General features: G+C 47.6%; 8 protein-coding genes across 8 annotated transcripts; 4 read left to right on the top strand and 4 right to left on the bottom strand.

The window, feature by feature from the left end:
- Positions 1-1,986: 1,986 nt before the first annotated feature.
- On the bottom strand, positions 1,987-3,209 carry BP5553_01215 (uncharacterized protein; the record flags this gene model as incomplete). Its single annotated transcript, XM_032009838.1, has 3 exons — positions 1,987-2,651; positions 2,710-2,916; positions 3,002-3,209. 3 exons carry the CDS (start codon positions 3,207-3,209, stop codon positions 1,987-1,989), a joined length of 1,080 nt encoding a protein of 359 aa, XP_031873892.1.
- Positions 3,210-5,579: 2,370 nt separating this feature from the next.
- On the bottom strand, positions 5,580-7,743 carry BP5553_01214 (uncharacterized protein; the record flags this gene model as incomplete). Its single annotated transcript, XM_032009837.1, has 3 exons — positions 5,580-5,895; positions 5,951-6,397; positions 6,467-7,743. 3 exons carry the CDS (start codon positions 7,741-7,743, stop codon positions 5,580-5,582), a joined length of 2,040 nt encoding a protein of 679 aa, XP_031873891.1.
- Positions 7,744-8,359: 616 nt separating this feature from the next.
- On the top strand, positions 8,360-9,391 carry BP5553_01213 (Uncharacterized protein; the record flags this gene model as incomplete). The annotated part of the gene is made up of 1 exon (XM_032009836.1): positions 8,360-9,391. The coding sequence occupies one exon, from the start codon at positions 8,360-8,362 to the stop codon at positions 9,389-9,391; it is 1,032 nt and encodes a 343-aa protein (XP_031873890.1).
- A 555-nt stretch (positions 9,392-9,946) lies between these two features.
- BP5553_01212 (Glycosyltransferase family 4 protein) lies at positions 9,947-12,783 on the top strand (the record flags this gene model as incomplete). The annotated part of the gene is made up of 8 exons (XM_032009835.1): positions 9,947-10,222; positions 10,278-10,684; positions 10,786-11,061; positions 11,115-11,322; positions 11,369-11,621; positions 11,886-11,975; positions 12,030-12,159; positions 12,207-12,783. 8 exons carry the CDS (start codon positions 9,947-9,949, stop codon positions 12,781-12,783), a joined length of 2,217 nt encoding a protein of 738 aa, XP_031873889.1.
- Positions 12,784-13,422: 639 nt separating this feature from the next.
- On the bottom strand, positions 13,423-19,182 carry BP5553_01211 (Uncharacterized protein; the record flags this gene model as incomplete). The annotated part of the gene is made up of 4 exons (XM_032009834.1): positions 13,423-14,787; positions 14,834-18,064; positions 18,112-19,045; positions 19,112-19,182. The coding sequence occupies 4 exons, from the start codon at positions 19,180-19,182 to the stop codon at positions 13,423-13,425; spliced, it is 5,601 nt and encodes a 1,866-aa protein (XP_031873888.1).
- A 284-nt stretch (positions 19,183-19,466) lies between these two features.
- BP5553_01210 (Multifunctional tryptophan biosynthesis protein) lies at positions 19,467-21,820 on the top strand (the record flags this gene model as incomplete). Its single annotated transcript, XM_032009833.1, has 2 exons — positions 19,467-19,786; positions 19,849-21,820. The coding sequence occupies 2 exons, from the start codon at positions 19,467-19,469 to the stop codon at positions 21,818-21,820; spliced, it is 2,292 nt and encodes a 763-aa protein (XP_031873887.1).
- A 1,028-nt stretch (positions 21,821-22,848) lies between these two features.
- BP5553_01209 (uncharacterized protein) lies at positions 22,849-24,100 on the top strand (the record flags this gene model as incomplete). The annotated part of the gene is made up of 4 exons (XM_032009832.1): positions 22,849-23,149; positions 23,214-23,393; positions 23,450-23,592; positions 23,657-24,100. The coding sequence occupies 4 exons, from the start codon at positions 22,849-22,851 to the stop codon at positions 24,098-24,100; spliced, it is 1,068 nt and encodes a 355-aa protein (XP_031873886.1).
- Positions 24,101-24,949: 849 nt separating this feature from the next.
- On the bottom strand, positions 24,950-25,986 carry BP5553_01208 (Uncharacterized protein; the record flags this gene model as incomplete). Its single annotated transcript, XM_032009831.1, has 2 exons — positions 24,950-25,609; positions 25,666-25,986. 2 exons carry the CDS (start codon positions 25,984-25,986, stop codon positions 24,950-24,952), a joined length of 981 nt encoding a protein of 326 aa, XP_031873885.1.
- Between the last annotated feature and the right edge of the window lie 252 nt (positions 25,987-26,238).

Genomic DNA, 26,238 nt, shown 5'->3' with positions numbered 1-26,238 from the left:
TGTTAAAAGGTTGGGATGGCTAGAAGAAAATGGCTAGCATGCGAGGCGTTGCGGTATATGCTGTCTGTTCTATACTCGGTTCCGGTCTTTTTCAAAATAGCTTTGAGAGCGGGTTCGTGGTTTATCTTTTCTCCCTTTATATGGCTTTTTAATCGATATACTTCTCCTTATTGTACATATTTCTACACTTTTCTTTCTACTCTAGCTTTGCTAAAAAGATACGGGCGAGGGATGGACGGCATGGTAGATGGAGCTTATGACGTTATGATGTTGCATACACACCTACGGACGGATTGCGAGGGAGGCTTTAGTGAAATTTTGCGAGAACAAGCACAAGATACACAGCGGTCAGATGCGAGACGGCTGTGCGGTTGTTTGAAGTAGACTGACTACGTGGCGATGGAAAATGATAGGCCTCAAAAAACTAAGCAGGCAAATACATAGCCTGACTTTAATGGCATTGAACAAATACAATGAAAAATTACAACTTAAACCCCTTTTCCTCTTCCTTTTGCCTCGGTTACATGTGTTTATCCCGTTTCAATTACCAGTGAGTACCCCCTTCCGCGACTTCAGCTCCGTATCGCCTTCTTCCCTCCGCGAGCATGCCCAGATACCCAATACACACAAGATAAGTTCTTATTATTCATGCCCCCATCTCACGCCCCCATCCCACGCCCCCCTAAAAATCCCGATCTTTACCAAGCCTTCCCCCCGATTCATTCTCGAGCTCCGTTCTCCCGCATATGCATACCTCACCTACATAGCTATATTATGTGCCTGTCCGTGTCTAGTAAGGTCTCACATGTCTGTCACACCCTTTTATACTTTACCCCGCAAAAACATGACAGGTGGAGAAACGGAACCAGTCTAGAGCCCTGTAGATATCCACCCGTCAGCCAATGCGATCGATGTCAAAGTGCTGGTAGCTAAGGTATGGTTGCCGCGCGTGTGGCAATGAGATGGCGTGTGAGTTGCAGGCTAGGGGGGAGGGGGGTGTTTTAGGAGGTCTTTGCTGGTGCGTTATAAACGTATGTGTAAATCAAATTAGTTTGGGTTTTATTGGTTGATGGCTTGAAACGAGGCGGCATGGAGATCCCCCGGCCCTATTGGCGGTCTATACTTCGTACATGATAATGGAATTTAAGCTAGTTTTGGTACTGTGCTATTAAAACCTTCTGGAGATGGAGAAAGTTAGTGGCTACCAACGCTGGGAGAGCCGATGGGGGTATAAATCAACAGGCTTTTCTACTATGAGGTGTAGTAAGGTTACACAGAAAGGTATTGATCTTACTGGCTAGTGACCAACTATTCTGTGTACTTTTTATTATATCGAATACATACCGAAGTACTTGCTCTCTCCTTCGTTCTTTGGGTTTTTAATATGAAGGGGCGCTTGACACTTCCTGCTCTAGTCTTGTAGAAAGAAATTATGGCAGGTAATTGAGGGAGTTGAATCTTAGGTGATGAAGAACTAACAAATAGGGCTATAATTTTTGTTTTAGGATGTTGGTTAGTTACGCTAATAAACTGGTAAGCCAGGCAGGTGGGTAATGTCCCTAGGTGGCAGACGTTCGATAGAACGTAGATTCGACAGCTGTAACACTGAGTTCTAGGGACACAAAGGTTTTGGCAATTCCTTGAGTTGAAATAGCACGGTGTTACACACAGATAAGAGGGTCATTGTAAGGAATGGTATCATTTTTGCTATTATTACTACCGAATAATTCAAGTCGCATAAAGTGAGGGGGTATCCTGCCATAAACCGGAACAAAACGAAATCAGACCCTATTCCCACAATTTCGTCGACAATGCCCATTCCTCATGTCGACCACCACAGGCGAAAAACAGCAGGATATTAAACTATAAACTTCGGACTTCGGATTTTGTTTCGCAGTCGCATAAAAGCATGTAGTCGTGGTGAAGGCGTGATAAGTAGCTCAGGTAGACCACGCTAATCAAACACGGTATCATCAGCAGGTGTGCCTAGATATTCTCGATCACATGGGCGTTAATCGCCTGTTGGAAACCAGTACCTCCAAAATCGGTATCATATTTCTGCGACGCCGAAGGGCCGCCATTGTGTTCTGAGCCCTCGCCAAACGCATTCGCCATTTGCATCGATGATCCAACGGTCGACGCGCTCGGCAAGAAGATGACCTTGCTGTTGGCGGACTTGGCCATGGCTTGCATTGCCTCGAGATATCTGATTTGCATGGCGGGTGCGCTGGACAGGATATCTGCCGCCTGGCGCATGAGCTTCGCGGATTCGACCTCGGCGCGCGCGGCGATAACCTTGGATTCTCCAATACGCTTGGATTGGGCGGCCATGGAGAGGGAGTCTTGCAGCTCGTTGCTGAAGATGATGTCCTTGATGAGCATGCTCTCTACCTTCACACCCCAGCCTGATGCGACGTCTTCGATGATCTCGCCAATGGATTGGGCGACTTCCTCACGGCGTTCGATGACATCCTGGAGGACGCGCGCGCCGACGACATGGCGGAGGGTTGTTTGAGTGCGCTCCACGAGTGCCTGTCGAACATTGGAGATTCCGAAAGCAGCTTTGTGGGGGGATGTGATGTGATAATAGATGACGGAAGTCAGGTGGAGGGTAACATTATCCTTGGTCATGCAAACTTGCTGAGGAACCTCTATTATTGGGATTAGCTCTGTCCTGCTCCTATTGCCGCCCACTATAGTTATACATACCAACAATCTGGATCTTGACATCGACCTGGATAAGCTTCTCACTGAGCGGGTTGATCTTGACAAGACCGGGGTCCACTGCGCGATAGAAACGGCCGAACTTGGTGACCAGACCGACGTTACCCTGGGAGACGGGTTTATATGGATTCGGGCAGATGATGCAGCACGGAATGGCGCCCATGGTTCCAATACATGAGCCCAACGCGTTGACTATATGTTACGCGAACGTTAGCTGACGGAGCTTTAGAGTCGAGGGGCCTGGATCCAATTCATTTGAACCCAACGGGTTACGCACTCATGCTTCCGTACCAGCCATGCGCGCCGACATCATCGTTCTGAAGGACCTGCGCATAGCTGGGCTGGAGATCCTCTCTTCTTGGTGGCTCCACGTTCACCATTGGACCGCCGCTGGCGCCTGGCCTAGTACGAGAAGGGCGGGATCCGCCATTGACAGACGACTCGCCTGGCTGGCTGTCCTTGACACTGTCGACCGTGGATGCCATCTTGAAATGTGTATGCGTATAGGGAGGTATGTATTTGTGTATCGAGTACTTCGTGGACTGGTAGAAGCTGTGGATATGTGAAACGGAGGAGAAATGGTATGGCATGTTATTAGCGGCGGGGAAGGTGCACTGTATTTATCATTGCCATTGTGCTACGCGCAAGGTTGGAGTCGGGGTGGCTTGCAAGGCCCAGCAGGATGCCGGTAGAGTACGAGTATGTAATGTAGCACTGGTCGCTGGCGCAGAGAGCCTTGTGGGGAAGCCAGCAACGGCTAGCTACTTGGCTATACGAAATGCGAAATGATCGTAAGAATTAGGGGGCAAATCAGTAAGATTCGGGCACTCTCCTGGTGATTGTCCGTTGGTCCTCTCTTGCGCCCTAGGATACAAGGCTTAGTCGGCGTTCGGAACCCCTAGAGGCGCTGTTACCTAGAATCTGCCGGGCCAGTCATCAACGACATCATCATCATCATCATCATCATCACTGTTTTGGACTTTTGACGGGAGTAAGAAAGCAAATAAGTGAGCCAGCATAGCCGCAATGGACCCCGCACGCCCGAGAGGGCAGGTTGAATAGTTGGATAGCAGATACAGATCAGTATTACAGTTACAGATTCAGATACAGATACCTTCGTATATCGCCTGGAAGCAGTAAAGTAGAACCCGACCCGACAACTGGCCGGAGCCATACCATGGATGGACAAAGGAATCGCTTCACTCCAGATAATCTCCCCTGGCCACGGAGCAAATCGTTGCCGAGCTGGGCTTCAAAATCGGTCTCGTGACCGGGTGATTGGCCGCCTCTGCCGTCTTAGCCATGGAAACACTGGAACTCCTCCGACGAACTGGAGAAGCCTGATGGGATTGATAGGGTTGATGGGATTGCTCAGCCTTGGGCCTAACTTGGCGCGCGAGCTGGCACGTAGTGCCGGTCTGCCAGTGCTGAGCCTCGCTCGTCATGGTCATGGTTTGGTCATGAAGTCCCCTTGGATTTCTCCGGCCCTTACCTCCACGTTGCTCGATCTGTACGAATAGATGGTCGGAACTCATGATCGTCGTAAGCTTTCCTTTCTCTAGACCCTGAACCTCAACCGGCCAGCCTCGACAGGGACACTTTCTCGTGGCACTGTTTACATGTCTGGAGGGCTAGGAATCCACGACTCGTTGATCTGCCCTTGGCCTTCCTCGCCAAGGGCTTATACGTGCCTATGCCAATCTACCTAGGCAGTACGTAAACATTACATCAGGTCATCATTCCATAGTCAATCTTCAACCTTACGAAGTGCCTCTTCGTACTCCACATCCAATGCCCTTCGACCCTAACGCAACTCGCGTTGTATCAACTCTTTCTAATGTGTCCCTAGGTAGTCTTGACGATGTCTGTAGTACGACAGAACAGCCTAATTTGCTAGAGCGGCGTGTTCGCCGACTTCCGCCAACGCAGAACTGCCATGGTGCTTAGTATGCTCAGGCTTTTAGCATCTCTGATCGTAAGCTACTGAGGGATGAGAGATCCGATGCAGAAATCGACGATTGGCCAATAGCGCTTTCCAACGTCGGGCGGAAATGCATGCACGACTTCGGTAGGTATATAGCTCACCCCGCTCACTACCTAGGAAAAACGTGGGAGCTATTGTGGCGCAGTCTATCACCAGATGAAGGTGCCCACCACTAAGTTGCAAAATGTGCCGGATGTGGTATATAATTCGCCAGACGGTGCATCTCAATCGAGACATATATGACGGCAACAAGCTCGTTCGTTCTCGAGAATAAAAACCGCATGCAAACTTTGGAAAGTCCCCATAAGATTTTCCCGATGCTAAAGATGCACTGCCCCTATATGTTTCGAATACGCTAAGTGGCTGCTAAGGATACCTCGTGAGAGCCTGAGAGGTATTGGAACTACATATAGCAATCTCAGCAGGTGCCGCATTTCCGTCTATAGTGCAGCTGTGCGACTGGAGACAGTAATATTAAAATATGAGTGTGATGCAGTCAGCTTAACTAGGGCGTAGTTTTGATATTAACATTTGTCCTTTTTTACCATCTTAATTTCAACCTGAACTAAGCCCTTAGTATGCTATGGTTACTGTAGTTCTCGGGGGTAAAGTATGCCTCATTCGTATATCTCAAGGGCTATTCGGAATACTGCGTCAGCGATACCACTAAATACTTTGAAGTTATCTACCAGGGGGCTGAGCAATACAAAGCCGCGGGAGCAGGTCGTAAGCAGGTGGAGTGGCGGCCCGGAAATAAATCCCTTCCGGAGATTCCATAACCTTTTGATTTGAATTCATATCATGATTTCGGGAGATTAGATAGAGAAAGTATAGGTCTTACTATATCCAAGATGTATGATATATATTTTGACTAAGCTCTCCTGTTCAGTGGCCAAGGCCCAGGAAACGCCTTGTTTCGTTTGCTCGCTGGCAAAACAAGTACCTTCTGCTCAATCGACCCCCCATGGTCCATGTTGAAAGTAGCCGGGATAGTCTCTTCCAATGCGATTAAACTCGCAAAGTTCCGTAGTTTTTCCCAAGATAGGTTTTCCGGGTTGTGGATAGCACTGAACTGAGGAAGAAGGTCAATCTGTTGGATTGTGTGGTTGATCGTTTCGTGCTCTGAGGGATCTGAGTAGAAGTCCCCACATTGGCCGCCTTCACGGAACGATTCGTAATTGTAAGCCCTGCGGATAGAAATGTCAGCTTTGTCAAGGGGTTTAGATATGCAAGTGCCCTTACAAAGTCATCTCAGGCAACCAAGATCTCAAATTGCCGTGCCGCAGCTCGAAAGCTTGTCTATCGAGTGCCCATAGCTTCCATATCAGATAGATCCAGACTATCCAGTATGCGTTATCCCAGTCTTCTACTAAGATACTCCAGTTTAAGGGTAGATGTTCTTCCTGGTCATCGGCAATGATTCGCACGAGTGAATCGTGGATATCTGGGTAGTAGATATGCAGCCAATCAAAAGCACATTCTAGAGACAAAAGATTGGCTTGGATATCCGTTATATGGGCGTAGTCTGGATGTGGTGGGGATGCCTGATGGCGAGGATGTTGACAGAAAGAGCTTAATGAAGACGCTTCATGGATCTGGTGGATGATAGGTGCGAGAGCAGTCTCGAGGACACCAAGCTGTCTGTTCCTATAGTCCAATGCTAGTTTCTGATTCTCATTCTGAGGGTTACTACGAATGCCCGAAATGCGTTAGTAAGTCTAATTAGAATAGATCCCAGACTCGGAAAACACTACCTACCCTAACTCGGCTTCACTATCTCGGATTCTCCCGATTTCAGATTCAAGCTTAGCGGACAGAATGGGCAGAACACGAGAGACAGCTCGGTATAAAGGCTTGGAAAACATATCACTGTCCCTCTCGAGACAATATCCAAGATTTTCTTGAATAAACCGGCGCTCCCTGGAATTCGCTACCATACAGACCATGGTCTCGAACAGCCCGTGAGAGAAGTATTTTAAGCCGAAAATAGTGCCTGTATGCTTCCCAGGGGAGGTTTGGTATCGCATTCGGAACATAAATTCTCCAGTTGTTTGATCAGGACGAGGACGTCTATGGCAAGTTTGACTACGGCGCAGTTGAGTAGCATCAGAAGTAGGGGTCAATTTGAGGTTGACGACATCCTGATACATGGTAGGAGGAATTGTGAACCCGTATCCCACTAGCAGCTCACTATTTGACTTGTGGCCGTAAAAGTTATATATTTGGGCACCTTGCGTCACTTCTTTGGACGTGGAAAGAATGAACTGCTCCGTTTCTGGGGCCTTGGACCATTTAACGAAATCGAGTCCGTCGTGGTTCCCTATATCCAAAACTGGGAGAAGAACAGAGAATCGATCCTTTTTGATATGATCTAGAATCTCGACCCGTTCCTGCACACTAGGATAGGAACTTCCTATCATCTCCTCGGGAATGGTTAACGAGGCACGGAAACTTCGTGTTCCAAATATGGTTGCAGCCCACTTATAAAGAATATAGGTGTAGGCCTCCAAATTTTCCCAGCGATTCTCAAGGAGATTAATTCCTTGCTTCCACTGATCCCTCCATACGCGCTGTCTTAGTCTTATTGGAGGCTCAGCATTTGTCCCAGCAAGAAACTTTCGATCGGCTTCGGGCCACCAGATGGGAAGGCCCATGTCCTTTGGCTGGTCTGGTTGTGGGAGGAGGCGAATATAGTCCCACCAAAAGGACTCCGCACCCATCAAGTATTGCTGGATTAAGAAGAAATGCCCAATAATATGCGGATCATCGTGGCCCAATTCATCGAGAAATTCACGCGGAAATCGCGGAGATTCATGAAGGTGGAATTGAGCAGATCCATGGATGGCATTCAGATAAGACAAGGCTGTGTGATAAGAACAGTTGACCAGTTTGTCGCCAGAGGGAATGTCCTCAACTGCCCGGAATGACAGGCCGGTGACTGGGTCCTGATAAATCTCGACATGGGGATGAAGACTGGTATGATTGACCTCAGCCCACTGCAGCAGAGCATCTATCTTTGGTTGATCTAGAACCATGACGAGCGTATACGTATGAACTCATACGTAATAAATCTTCGTATTGGGGTACTAAGAAATCCTACCACTCGTAGATGCGCGTTCCGAATTTTAAGTATTCGCCAAGAATTTATAACGAACGCTCTGACGGATTCTGTGCTCGTGCGTGCGAGCATAAAGGCGTTATTCAATGTTATTAGTAAGCCGCGAGTCCTTGAGCATCAGGAATACTTGGCAATCTTAACCACCAGCCCTGACGTCGTTCATCTTGATTTATATCTTATCTTCCCCATCTGCGTTGCTGGTGCCACACGCTGCGCACTCCAACATATATGGAATCTAGTTGCCTATTCCATAGCCCATGGGCTAGTATATTTATATTTGCTTACGAATACTCCGTTTGAGGTAGGTAACGCGTTACTGTGCCTCGACGCGCAACGCAACGCGAATGTCATTTTCTGATTCCTGTACTACATAATCCTCACAAGATAACCCATAATTTCGCATGAGCTATCAAACCCGACCGTTTCCCTTCACAAAACTCCTAGCCCTATATTTCCATCGTGAAGCATCTCTTCACATATTTTTGTCTCGCTGAGTTGTGTGAACAGAGACTGGAAAGGAGCCATATCTCAATATGGCGTCTCTGGAGTCCGGCTCGGCCAGTTATCTCTCATCGCTGCCGCCTGCGACCACCCAAATTATATATGGCCTGAAGCTCTGGAGCCTCAAGCTGCTATCATCCTTTGGTTTGGCGTCTGTGCGGCTGTTCACAACGACCCCATTACCGCTCCGGCCTTCCATCATAAAAGAATACCCTTGCCGACCCGGCCTTGCCAATCGAATATTCGTTCCGAGGTCTCACAGACCTGGTGAACTTCTCCCTCTGTATCTCGACCTTCATGGCGGGGGGTTCGCTCTCCTTGATGCCCAATACGATGACGAATTTTGTGCTGTACTTGCCAATAAATTCAATATCCTAGTCGCCAGCATTGAATATAGGAAGTCACCGACCAGCAAATTCCCAGAGCCAACCTACGATGTGGTCGCGATCTCTAACGCCATTATTGAAGACGAAGCTCTACCTATTGATAAATCGCGTGTGGTGTTGGGGGGCTTCAGCGCCGGTGGGAATTTGTGTCTCTCTGCCGCCCAGGTACCCGAGCTTAAAAGCAAGATCAATGGGGTTATCCCCTGGTACCCTCTTACGGATTTTACTCTGTCGCCAGCTGAGAAACAGAGCTCAAGGCCCTACCGAAATGCGAAAGATATGGACGATTTTAAGGATTGGGGCCCGATCTGGGAATGGGCTTATGTTCGGCCTGGGCAGAACTTGGGGGACCCGTTGCTGAGTGTCAGATATGCGACAAAGGACAAGTTGCCTAAATGGGTATATATGGTAGGCGCAGAGTATGATATGCTGGCTAATGAGGGACGGGACCTGATGGTTGACCTTGCGGGCCTGACCGAAGTTGGGAAGGAAAAGGAGTTTTACGGGTTTGAAAAAGATACCTACAAGTGGACCTTGGCTAGAGGGGTACGACATGGTTTTACCCACGATATGATGGATAACCCGGGGGCAGAAGTGGTAGTCGTGAATCAAAAGAGGGTTAAGGAGCTAGTTGACGACCTGGGGAGCTGGTTGTTCAAAGGTCCCTTCGCAGCATGAACGACTCTGGATAATATCGCATGCAAAGAACTTCAGAATGAATCTAGATCTACATAGTCCATTTATACCTAGGTGCCTATGTTGCCTAATTTCCAGCAACCCATGAGATATGCTACTGCAATTACCAGTCTGATAAGGTGGGCCATAAGATGTAAGTACCATTAGTCTTATGCTTCCTCAGATCACGCTCTCCACGAGGCTGCCGAGGCTACAAGGCTGAGGATAAGATGGTAAAGGGAATGTATAACGGTATGACGTTGTCAAGCATCCGATGACGATGCCTACCCAAGACACTGACTCTTCGTTGGTCCTTGGCGCCAAAACATACATTCTTGATGAAATGATTCGCCAATCAACCTTCAGCCTCAACCTACGTTCCTGAAGTCGTACGACTTGGCCACAGAGTCAACTCTCACATTTACTATAAATTCATTCCTCATCACCAGCAGCTCGTTTTTAACTCAGAAATACCAATACCAACGTCATATTCAACTCCCCAACTTTCATCGTCGATTTAGATACAGCGTGGGCAGCTCGGCATAGCACAATATCAACATGCCGGTCTCCAAGCAGCTCGCCGAGATCATGAATCGGCACAAAGATCTCTTCGCTGCGCATCGGGATGACGCCTCTGAAGATAGCAGCTATTCAGGGGCTCCTGCCCTATTATCTCGTCGTCTTCGACTGGTACCCAAGCACTTAAGGGCCTACGTCTATGCAGCGATGGCGTTCAAGCAAGATCACAACTTTTCAAAACAATCACCCACCTATCATGATCGCAAAGTCCGAGCCTCAATTCAGGAGGAGGGCAGGTTTGCTGCTGCTTTCACAGTAAGTTTGAATTCTCCGTCTGTTGGGAACTAATTTACTGAATTTGAATTGATAGCCTCTCTTTGTTGGCATGTCGGCGGCCTTTAGTGATACCGACACCAATACCGCGATGATTGCTACGGCTATTCATGATAGCTGCTACTTGATCGACTTTGCCGTCCAAAGCATTGATCTGAAATCCTCGCAGGAGTCTGAAGATCCTATTGCAGATCATGTTGTAAAAGAGTTGAAGAAGTATGAACAGATTAATACGAGCAAGTTCGTCGGTGCTGGCATTCCGTGGGAACTTGTCAAACGTAGTCCAAGATTGTGTTCAAGGCTCTGGCTAGAACTTGACATCATTCCAATTACAATCCTCACACCCGGCTTGGAGAAACAGGAAGCTGAGATGAGGGGTGATATCTCCTGGGCTGATAAAATGGTCGATGAGCAAGCAGATTCCGTGGCGAGAAAGTGCATCATGTAAGTTCCCCCTTTCCCCATACTTATCTGGACTGTGTTGCATCAATGGCCATAGCATCCCTATATTGCTCCCATATTCTATTTCTAAGCTAATTTGTTAGGCATTTTGGTCCCAACCTAACTCCGCTTCTTCAAGTGGGCTGGAGAGGTGCCGTTGAAGTCGATTCAGGCTTTCAAGCTCGCCTCCTCACTCCACAGGACTTCAAAACCACTTGTAGTCCTCGCACATGGGATGCAATGATGAAGTTTGTCCTATCATTGAAAGAAAGGGGAACAAAAATTGCATTCTTCTCAAGTACACCACAGGGGGGCGGTGTTGCCCTCATGAGACATGCCCTTATTCGATTGGCAATGTCTCTGGGAGTTGACTTGAATTGGTGTGTGACCTAATATCCTGGGTTTGGTCCTTTCATCTCACTAACACTATTAGGTATGTGCCAAAACCAAAGCCCGGAGTCTTCCGCATAACCAAAAATATGCACAACATTCTCCAAGGTGTTAGCAAACCACATGAGGCCATTAGTGCTGAAGACAAGGCGGCCTTGGTCGCCTGGATCCAGGATAATGCATCTCGTTACTGGCTTAATCCAGGCGGCCCTCTGAGGCCTCCAGAGGAGGGTGGAGCACATGTTATTATAGTAAGTTTTCTCTAAAGCTTCTGGAATACATTTCTAACTTATGTAGATTGACGATCCTCAAATGCCAGGTCTCATCCCTTTAATCAAGGAAATAACTCCCGATAGGCCAGTTCTCTATCGTAGCCACATTCAAATACACAGTGCTCTGGCAAACATCGAGGGGACCCCTCAACATGATGTTTGGCAATTCCTGTGGGCAAATATCAAACTAGCAGATTTGTTTATCAGTCATCCAATCCCAAGCTTTGTTCCCGAAAACGTCCCAAGACCGATGACCTGTTATCTTCCAGCAACCACAGGTAAGCATGAACCCATCCCCTAAGTGTTTGTTTTATTCCCCCCACCAATCTTTCATTTGTTTTACCATAATCCAACCAAAATTCCGCAAGCCCTCCCCTTATATCTGAATATATACTAATTCCTGCGCGCCATTTTAGATTGGTAAACCCCCCCTTCATCCAATAGCTTTTGCACAACTAATCTAGATATATAGGCTCGACGGACTTAATAAACCTCTGAGGGATTGGGAACAGGCATATTATACCCATATGTATAACGAACAGTGCCACTCAATAAGGATGTTAGTCTTCAATATGTTCGATTTGCTGGCAAAGCTGACCAATTTTACAGGACTGAGCTGAGATATCCAGAAAGTACGTAACAAACGAAAATAGGACTACCTACATGCATTAACAACCACTCAATAGAGAAATATATTATTCAGATAGCCCGGTTTGATCCCGCAAAGGGAATCCCAGATGTTATCGAAGCCTATGCCGAGTTCCGGCGTCTTTTAATTAAGAAATCTCCGCTTGCGGATGCACCTCAATTGGCAATGTACGTTCCAACCAGCCAAATTCTGATAAAGCTGACAATAATGATAGCTGCGGCAATGGCTCAATTGACGACCCTGACGGCGCTCAGATCTACGACCAAACGATGGCTACACTAGAAACCCGCTACCCAGATCTGCTCAGCTCTGTCTCCGTCATGCGCCTCCAACCCAATGATCAACTCCTCAATGCCCTCATCTCATCTGCCCACTTTGTCCTACAATTCTCGACCCGAGAAGGCTTTGAAGTAAAGGTCTCTGAAGCCCTCCACAAGGGTAAGCCGGTAATCGCAACTAATTCTGGTGGCATTCCACTTCAAGTACAAGACAAGAAGAACGGATATCTAATTGAGCCGGGAGATTGGCAAGCTGCTGCTGCCCATATGATTAATCTATGGACGGATGAAAAACTATATAAGAGGATGTGCGATTACGCGAGCAAAAGTGTCAGTGATGAGGTGGGCACGGTTGGAAATGCTCTCAGCTGGTTTTACCTTGCGGATAAATTCGCTAGTGGGGAGAAGCTGGTACCAAATTGTGCGTGGGTTAATGATATGGCAAGGGAGGCCGCCGGGATAGAGTATGAGGAAGGGGAGAATAGATTGCCTAGAAGCTTTACGCAGAGGTGATAGCAATATTTACCGTCGATAGGCTGAATAGCTCAGTTGCGCCCCCAGATAGTAATTCTATAATTACGTTCACTTCCATCTTTTTTCTGGGTTTAATTTCCCAAGATTCTACTCGTTTTATGGGCTATATCTAAAGGGGACCCTCTTGTCCTAGGATTCGGCAAACTTTTTCTTCCGTGTACACCTCGATTCTAATTTTGTGCCTTTCTTTTCGTTCAGCTCCCCACCAGTTTTTGAGTGTGATTAGAATTTGAGGGAAGAGGTTTTCCAGCTGTGTAAAGTCTGACGGGGGAGTTCGAATATATTTTCGGAATAACAGCGTATTTATTAAAGAGTACCTACCTCAGCTATTTGGCCAGCGTGAAGTTCTTATTGAACCCCAAATCCCTCTTAGAAGCCAGCGTAAAACATGATCTCGCTGGCATACATTCCTGATTCAATGTGCGACTTGGAATTGATTGAGACGTATGGGAACGAGGCAATATCGGTTTACACTTTTTTAATGAATGCATCTACTTCATTCATGGTAAAATTTCATTTTCCTTCTCCCCAGTGACCTTCCTATCTCATGAACGCCACGGAAAGAAATGCGAGTCTACATCATTTCATTTAATATTACATGCCCAGCTATCGATTACTTCAGGAACCATCACTGCCACTGAGCACATCTCTGATCCCCATCATCTCTGTCACAACACTGTCCTCCAATCTACTACGTGCAGATCCGCCCGCTCCATCAACCTTCTGCTTCGTTAGATCTGCCTCTCTCGCACCCATAGGTATAATTTTCTCTGCTAACAGCAACGGTGCACCAAGCCAAAACTCAACATTCTCCAGCGTAGCAGAAGCATCCCAGTTCAACTCCGGGATATCCGCTGTCCCAGGATGATTCTCTCGGAAGTTGTTGAGTATGTAATTTATCAGGGCTAAGGAGTGTGCTTCTGAGCACATGCTTAAGGATATGTATTTGGGCTGTGTTTTTGACGCTGTGCGTGAAAGTTCTGGCGCTTCAAAGGCTCTGGCACATTGTTCGAGTAAGGGGGAGAATTGGTTGAGAAATATGGCGACTTCTGCGGCGATGGAGGTTTGCACTGCGTCGAGGAGGTTGAGGATGAAGGGGAGGATTCCTCGGAACCAAATGTTGTAGCATCGTTGCAGCCCTGCGCCATCGGCAAAGGGGCCCACGTTACCACGCCGAAGATATGATGTGATGTTCGCAGAAGCGATGTGACCGAGTACGCCCTCAATGGCAAGTTGTTCGGCCATGAGAGGCATGCTGGACAGTTCTAGGAGGAAGAGGATGCTGAGTTCGCCGTAGATGGGGTCACCATCAATGGCAATGCTGTCAGACCAAGAGAAGAGTGTTGTGGCAACTCGAGCTGTATCATTCGCTATTATCGTCGAGACGATCTGGGATTGGGAAAGTTCGATTTCTGGGATGCGGAGACAAGATTGCAAAATTCCGGTGATCAGGGCAATATCCTCTGGTGACGATTCGGCTATATCTTCGTGGATGGAAGATGCACATTCGCGCATACCCATGGCGACCACATATTTGATGACATCGAGAATAACCGGAACAACGGTGGTGGATTGGGTCATTCGGACCGAGACATTGAGACTCTCCTGCTCACTGGTATTGGCGTGCGCTCGAATCGCGATGAAGAGAATTTTCAGTAACGATCTGTAATAAGGAGCATCCTCTTTGCGGAGAGGCCTCTCAAACGAGCCTCTGAAGGTGCGAATAGTGGTCCAAGTTCTGGTGAGGAGGCCCTTCATCTCTGGGAGGGTACATTTGGCCTCCATTAGGCGCTGAGCAAGTATGAGCGAGAAATCCGCCCGTTGAAAACATAGTCTGGTGAAAATCTCTTCTGAAAACTGGCTTTTGGAATTCGCAATTAACGAGTCGATGGAGACCTTAACTAGCGCTTTTTGCGCTTCAGTCTGTTTTGAAAGATTATTGCTGATCTCGACAGCGAGAACTTTCCAACCTTGGAAAAGAGCCTAAACAACATTAGCAATGATCTATTATTTGACTGTATCGGCTTACAATTTGCGCGTCAACGAGAGACAGGTTGACATTCGCATTTTCAAATTCGACTCGCAACCCATTGCCTCGACGTCCAGTCCAAGCTTCATCAAGGCCCAACATCTTGTCGGCAAGTGATAAGTCGTAAAAGTACTCACTCCCAAGTTGCCGTTCGTCCAAAGTCGTTCTTTTCAGGTCTTGTGGAATACATCCGGGATATCGAGACTCAAAGTTCCGTTTTAATAGTGTATGGAGCGAGGAATTTAGACTGGGAACTAAAACAGCAAATCTTATAAAATAATCCAAATTTGGGATTAGATTATTTAAAGGTGTCTCGGCTCCGGTTTGTCTAGAATGGAACATGTGCATTGCCACTATTTCAGCAGTGCAAGCTGCAATCTTGGTCTGCAAACAAGCGTCGATTTGATCTTCCAATCTTGCAGATTGCTGAATCGGTTTAAGCGCAGCGACGAACCGTAAGATAGACCCGAAAAAGCTACTATGCTTTGGCGAGCTGTACACAGCCCACGGCCAGAAGTTTTGTGCTAGCGCCACAAATTCGAGCATCCCTAGGGCTCGACTTTTAGGAATGCTCTCAATCGTGGAAAGAGTTTCGAGCGCCGTGGCTAAAAGTGGTTTTTCTAGCACTGATAGATCGGTGCTGCTTGACTTTATTCCAATGGCTTCTTTTGGAGTTTTCCCAGTGAGGAGATAATTTGCAAACCACCTCTGTTTGTTGCTCACAACCGTGGCCAAGAAATGCCAGATCGCCATGACATTATCGTCTCTAGCTAAAGGTTTGTCCAATTCAGAGAGGGTGTGAACAAAATTTTTCGCAGTGTGTGAGCCCAAGTGACCCAACAACGAAGGAGGGTCCGAGGTATCATTTGCAGTAACAATTAGAGCTTCGAAAAGCCCAAGAACAGTTTTCTTGTAAGCGTCAGTTACGGCGTATAACCTTGCAACCAGAGGAGCAGCCTTAAACATCTGCCCTTCGAGTTGGGAAGCGGGCCTTTGCAGGAAGCTGCTAACCCTTAATAACGTCGTGGAAAACATAAGTACAGCATTGACTTGCGATTGCCATAGGCCCAACTCGTTCAAGAAGATTGTCAAATCTGGTGTCTTCACACCATCCAAATATACAATCAATAGGGGCTGGAACCTCAAACTGCTAGTAGAAGTAGCTAAAAAGCTATCCACAAGCTGCGACGCTGATGCTATCAAGGCACCTGTGATCTTCGATGTTATCTCATTCGTAGTCGTGGATGCAGTTTTGGCAATTTTTGAGGGGGGTTCAACGCTTTCGAATGCGGTTTTCGGAGACTTAGACGGTTGTGGAGTGGGTTCGATGCCATACACATAGTGAAGAATATTGTCGAATGTGCTGGCAATGTCCCTGAATAATCGGCGACGCTCATTTTCCTCCGCAAATTTCCAGCTGAATGAGCTCTCTAGAATATCGATTAAGTAGCGGGTAAAGAAAAGCATGATTTTTGACAGAAGCTGATCGGGGACACCAGTTCCTATATCCTCTCGATCTTCGAATCTACCAGTAGACTTGGGACCGCTTCGCCGCTTCATAGCATTGGAAGCAATATCTTCCACCAAAGCCTCATACAAGCGCGAGCATGACGAGAGAAATTCGTATCTCCCCGATACAAGCTCGACACTTTCCACGATACTCGGCAATCTTCCACCACCGCGGCTAACTCCCAGAAGTGCGCTCCTCGCCAGATGAGGCCAGACTCGACCGGGCGAAATTGAGATCAGCGAGTGAATGAAGTGTGTGCAGCTGATGAGTACCCCCAGAGGTGCTTCGGTGCTCGAAAAGCCCGATTGTCTCTGAAGCTCGTCTTCGAAAATGTCAAATATTACAGTTATGATATCGCGATTGCGGCTTAAGCCTGAGCTCGCAATTTCTAGGATACGCATGGCATCCTTTCTGGCATCGGCCGCATCGATGTCTGATTTCGAGATACCAAGTACAATGGTAGCAAGTATATCAATGATCTCCATGACAGAATCTCGATCAGCGGGCAGACCTGTCGTGGCATCCACCAAGTTGCTCGCTGTCAAGAACGTTTCAAGCAAGGTCCCAAAATACTTCAGCCCAGAATATTCGTGGAACCAAAAAACCACTCTTGGGCCCGAGTCTGAGATAATGCGGCCATAGCTTCCTGTAGGGATACAGAAGTCTTTGTCAGCTAAGGTCAGAGCTAGCGATTCGGACGGCGCGCCTTGATGGATGGCCTTTGATCGAGTATCAAATAGATGAACAGGCACTTTAAGACGAACGGTGTTGTTGTTGTCCTCCTCTTGTGCCGTCTCATAATCTGCGAAATCATTTGGTAATCGGTAGGTGAAAAAAGGAATCGAATCCAGGAAGCTGAGGGCAGATTTGGCACCATGTTCAGAGTAGCTCGATGGGCAGGATGCAACAGCGCGGATCATCCGTAAAAAGGGTAAAGACTCAAGGGGGTATCTGGACATGGCATTTCGAAGGAACGCTGCGACCAGTTCCTCATTCCCTAGAAATATTGCAACAGGATCCGATATGATACTTTGAGGATTGAGGTCCACAAGATCCCAATAGTTTTGCCCCCCAAAGAGCGTGGAAAGGAGGGCTTCTACAACCTCAGGGATATAACCGAGACCACTGTTGCTAGTTGCAATAAGATCTAGAATGATGACCCTCATCATTGCAGCTGTTGTATTTGAGAAGAATGCATCCGATGTATTGCCGAGTCGCATCGCAAGGCCAGTGAGAGTTTCTAAGACGTGGTTCTGATTAACTGAGCTTCGGGCCATGAAGTCAATCGGGTCTTCCTCATCTGAGCTATCCATAATGTCTTCCATCACGCCTTCATATTGATCAGAGGTTAATGTCGCATCGGTTCCATCAGAGGTTCCGCGCTCGTATCGACTTAGTGGCTCGCCGTCCTCAAGTTGCAAGGTTTTATGATCCCAGACTCGTTGTTTCATTGTTTTGAGGATAGTCACCCATGCTAGAAGTGGAGGGCCTGCCGTGACGAAGCCTCCGTCTGCAGCGTTCATCATAATTTGGTGGATTTCAAGGATGGTTTGGGTATTGAGAATAAATGGAGCATCAGCTGAGACATCCGAAGATACTACCGCGCCCGAGTTATAGTCCTTGAGGTAATCCAGAGTACTTCCCACGCCAAATACTGACAAAGAGACCAACATAGAGATGGTTTGGAGTGGTAAGATGAGAATCTGAACAGTTGGTTCTTCCTATGGAACGTTAGTGGGTAGGAGAGAGTCTTCGGAATAATAAGTACCATATTGAATTGGTCGAAAAATCCACAAGATTGTACGAGCCGGAACCACCCAAGAACTAACTGGGAGGATGGCAAGCTCGTGTTGAAGAACACAATTTGAAATATCAATTCCATTGTGTGGGTCGCCTCCATGATCTGCGTACAGACCCATTCGAATTCAAGGTCGGGCCGCCCACCATCTTCCTCATACCACCCACTGCCTTTGCCAATGTTTTGTACATTATTTCCGATAGCTTCGAAACACCTCAGAGCAAAAGTTTCAAGTGGCCCAATGCTCTTCACGAGCGCCCTTCCGATATCCCCAAGCCATGTATCCGCCGTTCCAACCTGTTTTCCTTTCCCGTATTCAGACGCCGGTAACTCAAGAATGAAGAAAGCGTAAAGTAAGCGTTCAATGCACTTCAGGAGATAGCGGCGTTCGGAAAGATATATCAACAGTATGCGGCTGCGTCGATTGTCCTCCGTCTCAAATTCGGCCACGATATCTGTAGCATCTGCTCCTCGGGAGAGCAATGAAAGAGCAATAGGACTGGAAAACTTGCTATCGCCAGCTGATTCTCGTATGCTCGAGAGTTCATCCTCTGAAAACGGGCCTGACAGCTTCGCTGATGTCCGCGACTGATATTCTTGAACCACCAGCCGGAGGGCGGACACTTCGCCAAGGTTGGCAATTTTGGTCAACCATAGCGCATCATCCTTGATTTGCTTGATATCGTACCGCGCGTTCGATGAAGGCGTGACGTTAATTGCAGAGGTCTTCGTCTCGAAAGCAGACTTTGTCTGAGAAGTTGGCGGAGGGAAGGCATCAAAAGGACTGGTCAATAAGTCTCGTACGGCCGGGTCAGAGAGAAATTGCTCGATAGCAGGTTGTGGGCTTGTTGCACCTGTGCCATTCGTGCTGCTCTGGATCGCAGGGAAAATCGACTTCCAAGAGCTGGTACGTTATCAAGTTAGCAGCTTCCCAAGGCAAAGGTGACATACCATGGGGGGTCAAGCTCACATTAATAGCTGCTCTCCACTCAGGCACTTGTCCAGAGGCGGGAAATAGCTAGAATCCGGTATTGGCACCATTGCTCCCAAGCTCAGCAAGCCAACAGCAGAAACCCGCCGTTGTTTGGTGCATAAGAAGAGCGGGAGAGTAGAGGCCGTTGAGCTTGCGACTTTTCGAGGGTGAAAGTCTCGAAGTTGGAGACGCGCGCGAGACTGCGCGCGGTGGCTGAGGTGGTCACCGTAATAATTCTTTCAGCCTTCCCAGCCCCGGTTTCCGCCACTCCCCCACCACGTCCAAAATCCCATCAACACCGCTCCATCTGTTATACATTCACTGCAACCACAACCACAACCAAACCTCCAACATGGCCCCCCGTGGCCTGATTGATCACTCCCCCCAGCAACCCCAAGCAGTGCAGCCTCTTGCTACTGCGTCGAATCTTATTATCATTGACAATTACGATTCGTTTACCTATAACGTCGCCCAATACCTCGTGCTCGAAGGGGCAACGGTCAATGTGTACCGCAATAACAAGATCAGCGTGCAAGAGCTCATCGCATTGCGCCCAACGCAATTGGTAATCAGCCCGGGTCCCGGCCACCCAGAGACAGACTCGGGGATAAGTCGCGATGCCATCAAACACTTCGCTGGCAAGATTCCTGTGTTCGGCGTCTGTATGGGACAGTGAGTCACCTAGTGTAGTGGACAGGTTGCATGTCTCAGATCATGGACTAAATTTAACCTAGGCAATGCATCATCGATGTATACGGAGGAGACATAAGTTACGCTGGGGAGATTCTGCACGGGAAGACATCCCCAATTCGACACGACTCGAAGGGCGTATACAAGGACGTTCCCCAGGACGTGCAAGTTACCCGGTACCACTCGCTCGCCGGCACATACACCACCCTTCCGGAGTGTTTAGAGGTATCTTCTTCGATCCAAGTGGGGCCAGATGGGGGCAAAGGAATTATAATGGGTGTTCGACATAAAAAATATGTGGTCGAGGGAGTTCAATTCCACCCTGAAAGCATTTTGACCGAGGAGGGCCGGCTGATGCTCAAGAATTTCCTGATGATGCAGGGGGGAACGTGGGAAGAGAACCAAAGACTGGCCAAGAAAGCTGCAAGTCTACCTAAAGCGACCTCCAACGGTGCCAGTGGCAAGCAGAAGGAAAACATGCTGGAAACGATATTTGCGCATCGTAAAACGTCGGTGGCAGCGCAGAAGGAGATCCCTTCGCAGCGGCCTAGTGATCTCCAAGCTGCATACGACCTCGAGATAGCTCCCCCTCTGATTTCATTTGTCGGCCGCTTACGACAATCGCCATTTCCGCTGTCGCTCATGGCTGAAATCAAAAGAGCTTCTCCATCCAAAGGAATCATTTCACTGGCAACTTGTGCTCCTGCCCAAGCTAGAACATATGCTCTAGCTGGAGCCAGCGTTATTTCTGTTTTAACCGAGCCGGAGTGGTTCAAAGGGAGTATCGATGACTTACGCGCTGTGCGGCAGGCTCTAGAGGGGATGCCCAACAGACCTGCGGTGCTCCGCAAAGAATTTATATTTGAGGAGTATCAGATCCTTGAAGCTCGACTCGCCGGGGCAGATACAGTTTTACTAATAGTAAAGATGCTCGATGGGGCTACTTTAGCAAGGCTCTACCGCTACTCGCAGTCTCTTGGCATGGAACCTTTAGTTGAAGTCAACAACGATGAAGAAATGTCAATAGCGGTAAAGCTTGGCGCGAAGGTTATCGGGGTCAATAATCGGAATCTGACGAGTTTCGAGGTGGATCTAGATACAACAAGCCGACTTCTCGGCCAGGTCCCCAAGGAAACCATCGTTTGCGCTCTTAGTGGAATTTCCGGGGCCAAGGATGTAGTATCATATAAGAATAATGGAGTGGGGGCTGTGCTTGTAGGTGAAGCTTTGATGCGTGCGAAAGATACTACTGCGTTCATTCGTGAACTTCTAGGAGGATCAGAGCCCATTATAAAATCAGCCCCTGGGAGCCTTCTGGTCAAAATCTGCGGTACAAAGAAAGCAGAAACGGCAATTGAAGCCATGAAAGCAGGTGCTGACTTGATCGGAATGATATTAGTTCCTGGACGGAGTCGACACGTTCCGTTCAAGGATGCTATCGCCATCTCGAGGGCTGTCCATGAAACTCGCGTCACAACTGGCGGGCTGGCCAGTGACAGAATTGGCAGCCAAGCAACGGACGCTTTTGCCAATGCCGCTTCAAATATCTCGAGTCATCGCCCGTTGCTGGTTGGAGTATTCCAAAACCAACCTCTTGAAGAAATCCTGGAATTGCAAAGGGCCTACGAGCTTGATATTGTCCAGCTGCACGGGAGCGAGCCCCTTGAATGGGCTAATATAATCCCAGTTCCTGTAATTCGAAGTTTCAAGCCTGGCCAACCAGGTCTTGGAAGAAGAGGTTACCACACAGTACCTCTGCTCGATTCTGGGTCTGGAGGTTCAGGACAGAAGTTGGACATGAGTGACGTGCAAAACGTTCTCAAGAATGACGAAGGGCTCCAGGTCCTGCTGGCTGGTGGTCTCAATCCAGAAAACGTAGCAGACGCTGTACGTACAGCAGGCCAACTGGGCGATAGGATCATTGGAGTCGACGTGAGCAGCGGAGTTGAGGAGAACGGAGTCCAAAGCGTTTCAAAGATACAGGCATTCATAAAAGCTGCTAAATCCGTCCGGTAAAGTAGTTAGTTCCAAAGCCCCATCTAGGTTAATATGGTCATAATATTTCTATACAAATTATACCGATAAAGAGCAGAGCATCTTGCCAGTTTCTAGTATCTTGACACTTTAAATGATGACATGATCATATATAGTACCAAATCTCAGCAAGTGCTCTATGATCCTTACATATACCAAATTTATGAAAGCCTCCTATCTGTACCGAGTTAGGAACCCCTCCCCCCCGTTTATGCATCAACATGGTAGCATCTTCCACCAATCCCAAAGGGACAGAATATTGCTATTCATAGGAGGACCACCTTCGTTATTACAACTTTAAAATTTCCCTCCGACTTGGCCATAACTCAAAGTTCACCGTTCAACCACATTTATAGGTTGCTAGCAGCAATCAAGTTTTAATCAGCTCAGCTTAAAAGACCTCTATGCTTCTTTCAACCATATTTAAATCTAATAACTCTACACATATTGTCTCACCCTCAGTCATTCCACCTTAACCTTCGAATTCCCGGAGCTTTCTTTCCTGTGTACACACACATATCAACGTCGATAACTTTTAACTTTCTCAACAATAATCTAACGCGTTGGCCCAGGTTGACGGTACGTCTTAAATTATCAACACCTTCTATGGAATTTCAATCACATTTCAACACCGATCCCGTTCTCTCTTCACGAGTTTTATCAAAGTTAAAACTGCTATAACACGGCTACTCATGACTTGGCGCAAGGATTAATTGAACCGCCTTGTCAATTTCAGGTGTTTAGATCCGCAAAAACACGCGTTCCGTTTCCATTCTGTTTCCATGACCCAGAAACAGTACCACTTTCTCATGCTCCGTTATCCTAGACCTCGCTGATCTTGGGCACCTCAGCTTTTAGTCTCACCTACTCCAAAATATTCAAATTTATTTCCTTATTTTGAGGATGCTGAGCCGAATTTCACGAAAGCCCACCCGAAACTCTGTTCTAAATTCTTAATTCAGATTGCACCAATTTATCCCGCGCAATATTATCACCGGCCACAAGTCAATATGGCCCCCATAAAGGCTACAAGCAGGAAAGCCACAAGCAGTAATGCTAAGGGTCCAAAATCAACTCCAAATCCCACATTCAAGCGGGCAACACCTAAGAGGAACCCGCAGTTAAAGCAAATATTCAGAGGTACGGAGATGTCCTTGTCGGGTAATTTCACCAGCTGTGACAAAAATCTCCCCCATGAGCAGATTGCGAAATGGATCACCCTTCACGGTGGTAGCTTTGAAAGAGAAGTTACCGAAAGCACCACTCACCTAATTTGCTCTATTGAGGATTACAAGAAACCGACATCTCAAGGTAATGCTCCCCTTACTGCCTTTTCTTTATATGATATTTCATGATTAACTAAACTTTCCTGTAGTCAAGAAGGCGTCCAAGTTAGACAAATGCCAAATCGTCGTCTTCGATTGGCTCGAAGACTGTCTGCTCCGCAAAGTCAAGCGTCTTAGAGCCGAGAGGGGATACACTCTCGAGCGAACGATTAAACGGATCGCGAAAGGGAAGAAGGACCAACAGAGATTCAGAGAGAAATTCGAAGAAGGTGTGCAAATAGGAAGAGAACTATGCAATAATAGTAAATGACTGACCTCCTTGCAGACAAGCCGAAGATAAATCCAATTACTAACGTCGAGGAAGGACTCAATCATGTGTACTATGATACCGTTGGCTTCGAGTATAAAATTGTTCTCACCCGGGTTAATCATGGTAGTCGTATGACTACCGAGCGTTATACTATGATTGTAAGTCTTCCTCTCCCTTATTTTCCCAATGTATGTCTTCTGCAACAACTAATCATGCTCCCAGCTCTTTGAATCGCACACCAAGCCTTCTCACTACATGTTCGGCGCGAAATACAACCGTTCCAGCTGCAAGACATCCTATTACCGCGACGAATGCAGGCCAAAAATATTCTATGATGCGTTTCGTGATTTCAAAACTTTCTTCACCAAGAAGACAGGCGTAGAATGGGACATGCGTCTTGAAAAGATTAAGAACCCCGGGCTATTCATCTACACGCCTCCTGCTCTGGGTCTCCCGGTTGGAGAATTTCCTTCGGGATATGTGCGTCCCGAGGAGAGGAACGTGAAAATGGTTACTGATACTAATACGAACGTGGACAGTGATGGCACCACAACTCATGAGGGATCTGAAACTAGCTCCTCCGGCGAAGAATCTACCCCTTATATTGAAATGGGTCTTGCGAGACGTTCCTTGTCATTGGTGACTTCTCACAATGAGGCTTATTAGGCGTCTTTGGAAGAGCTATTTTCTTTAATGGCTTCATGGCTGCCCTCGAGCTCCTATAACGACATTCGCAGCTCTCTTCATTGCCTCCCTCCAGCGCCATCCACCCTGGCACAGATTCCCATTTGCACAAGAGGCATCAGGGAAACTACCACGAAAGTGGGAAATATCCCGGCGTTAAAGGAGAAGCATCTAATTCCTAACCCACGTCGCCTACCACCGCAGCAGAAATCTCAACGGCCGTCCTCTCTCACCAACTGCACCTTCTCCCCTTTAATTTCTCGCATCTACCCTATACTCAAAAAGGCTGAGACTATTCAAATATCCAAAAACAGTCTCCTTATTTAACACAATCAAACAACATCGTGTCCTTAATGCGGAATTACAAATTCTCATAACCCTAGCTCAAACTCTTGCTTACGGATCTTGCACAGTTTTGAGATGATAGAAGCAACAAAAAGGTATCAGCTTCGCATTTCTCGGTTGCTGTCTTCTATTATGGATCACGCATGCATCTGTCATGGCCAGTGCAAGGAAATGCTAATATCGGTCATTGTTCAGCGGACCCACTTCATAATCGAGCTGCCGGATAAGGGGGGAGAAGTCTGGGTTATGGAGGGCATGCGTGGCCTGAAACGACTGAGCAAATCCAAATAGATAAATTTGTCAATTCAATCATTATCAAATAATACTTTAGGGGGTCGTTGCGGATATCCAATACAAGCCCATAATGATCTTCCATAAACACCTCGCTTTCGTTAGACTTGAAACTCCAAAAGTATCTTCCCTTTACCAAAAGCCGTTGCCCTTTCCCATCAAATCATATATCTATACAACTGCCGCTTTCAAATGCTAAAACCTTAATTTGGGCCCGACAAACACAATCAATACTGCAAGCAGGGCCAACCCCGCAATCCACGCATACATCAACATCCTTCCCCACCACCCCTTCCCCTCTGTCATACTCCTTAGCATACCCATGCGTCTGGTAGCAGACTCTAGCCCTAGCTCATTCTTATCCATACCCTGAGTTGCACGGTTCAGAATATCCTTCTCGTCCTCAAGAGAGGAGGCAAAGGACTGGGAGGAGGCTTTGAGGGCCGACGCCATATCGAGGAGGGAGTTTGTGAGGGATTCTTGTTCGGTGCGGTGGTGCGTGAGGAGGGCTTCTTTGGTGTGAGTATTCAGGGAGGAGGAGCCTGTGGAGGCACCGGTGGAGACGGAGGTAGTGGGAGCGAGTAGTTTGGCGCGTTCAGCTTCGTGGGCGTGGTTACGGGAGCGGAGGGTAGATGTTGGTTCTGTTGGTGCTTGACTCGTCGGTTGTTGGACTTCTCTCTGTGGCTCTGGAGGAGCGCGAGGTTCGGGTATGGGAGGAGACGGTTGGTTGAGCTCAGAGGGAGTTTCTGGGAGTGATGCTTGCGTATGCGATTCTTCTGTTTCTTCTGAAGGCGTATCTTCACCTAGTAAATCCTCGCCTTCGGAGGAATCTTCGTCTGTTTCGTGTTCTCCTAACTAGACAAGAATATTAGCGTTGATACTCTCTATATTTTATGGATGGAGGGATGAACCTCTTCAAACTCCTGTAACTGTTCCTCTAGCCGCAAAATCAGCTCTCGTTTTCGGTATAGCTCTGCTTGTGTCTCCTGCTTCTTTGCTGGAATCTTAATATTCTGTGCCTCTTCCTCAAGGCGTAGAAGTAATTGGTTAGCATATCGAATATTCGTTCCGACCTTCTCACGCTCAAAGCTCGAGAATCGTAATCTGGATTCAGTTTCTGAGGAGGGAGCGATGAGAGTCTGTTGCAGTCGTGCCAACATCCGGGTTAGGTTTATGGACGTGGGGTCTATAGCTGGAGCTGGAACGGGAACTGGAGCAGTAGCTACTGCCATTGTCGATATTCTAGCCATAATCGTTGAGGGTTGTTGTAGGGGTGGTGTGTCGGTGTTGTTCTTGCGATTTATTATTGTTATGCGGGCAATGCGCAAGCTGGCGTCACAGTTGTCGCAAGGCTGTGTGGCACCGAAGCACAACGTGGCAACGAGGGTTTTTTTTTTATGCAGCCTCGAACTCTCGGAAAGATATCACGTGTAGGGGCGTGGACTGGGTGGACCCCATATCGGCCGATCCTACCTAGGTACGAC

The sequence above is a fragment of the Venustampulla echinocandica genome, assembly GCF_003357145.1.
Source record: "Venustampulla echinocandica strain BP 5553 chromosome Unknown scaffold_0, whole genome shotgun sequence".
Lineage (NCBI taxonomy): Eukaryota > Fungi > Ascomycota > Leotiomycetes > Helotiales > Pleuroascaceae > Venustampulla > Venustampulla echinocandica.
The sequence above is the reverse complement of the archived record's forward strand: the minus strand, read 5'-3'. Positions and strand labels throughout refer to the sequence as shown.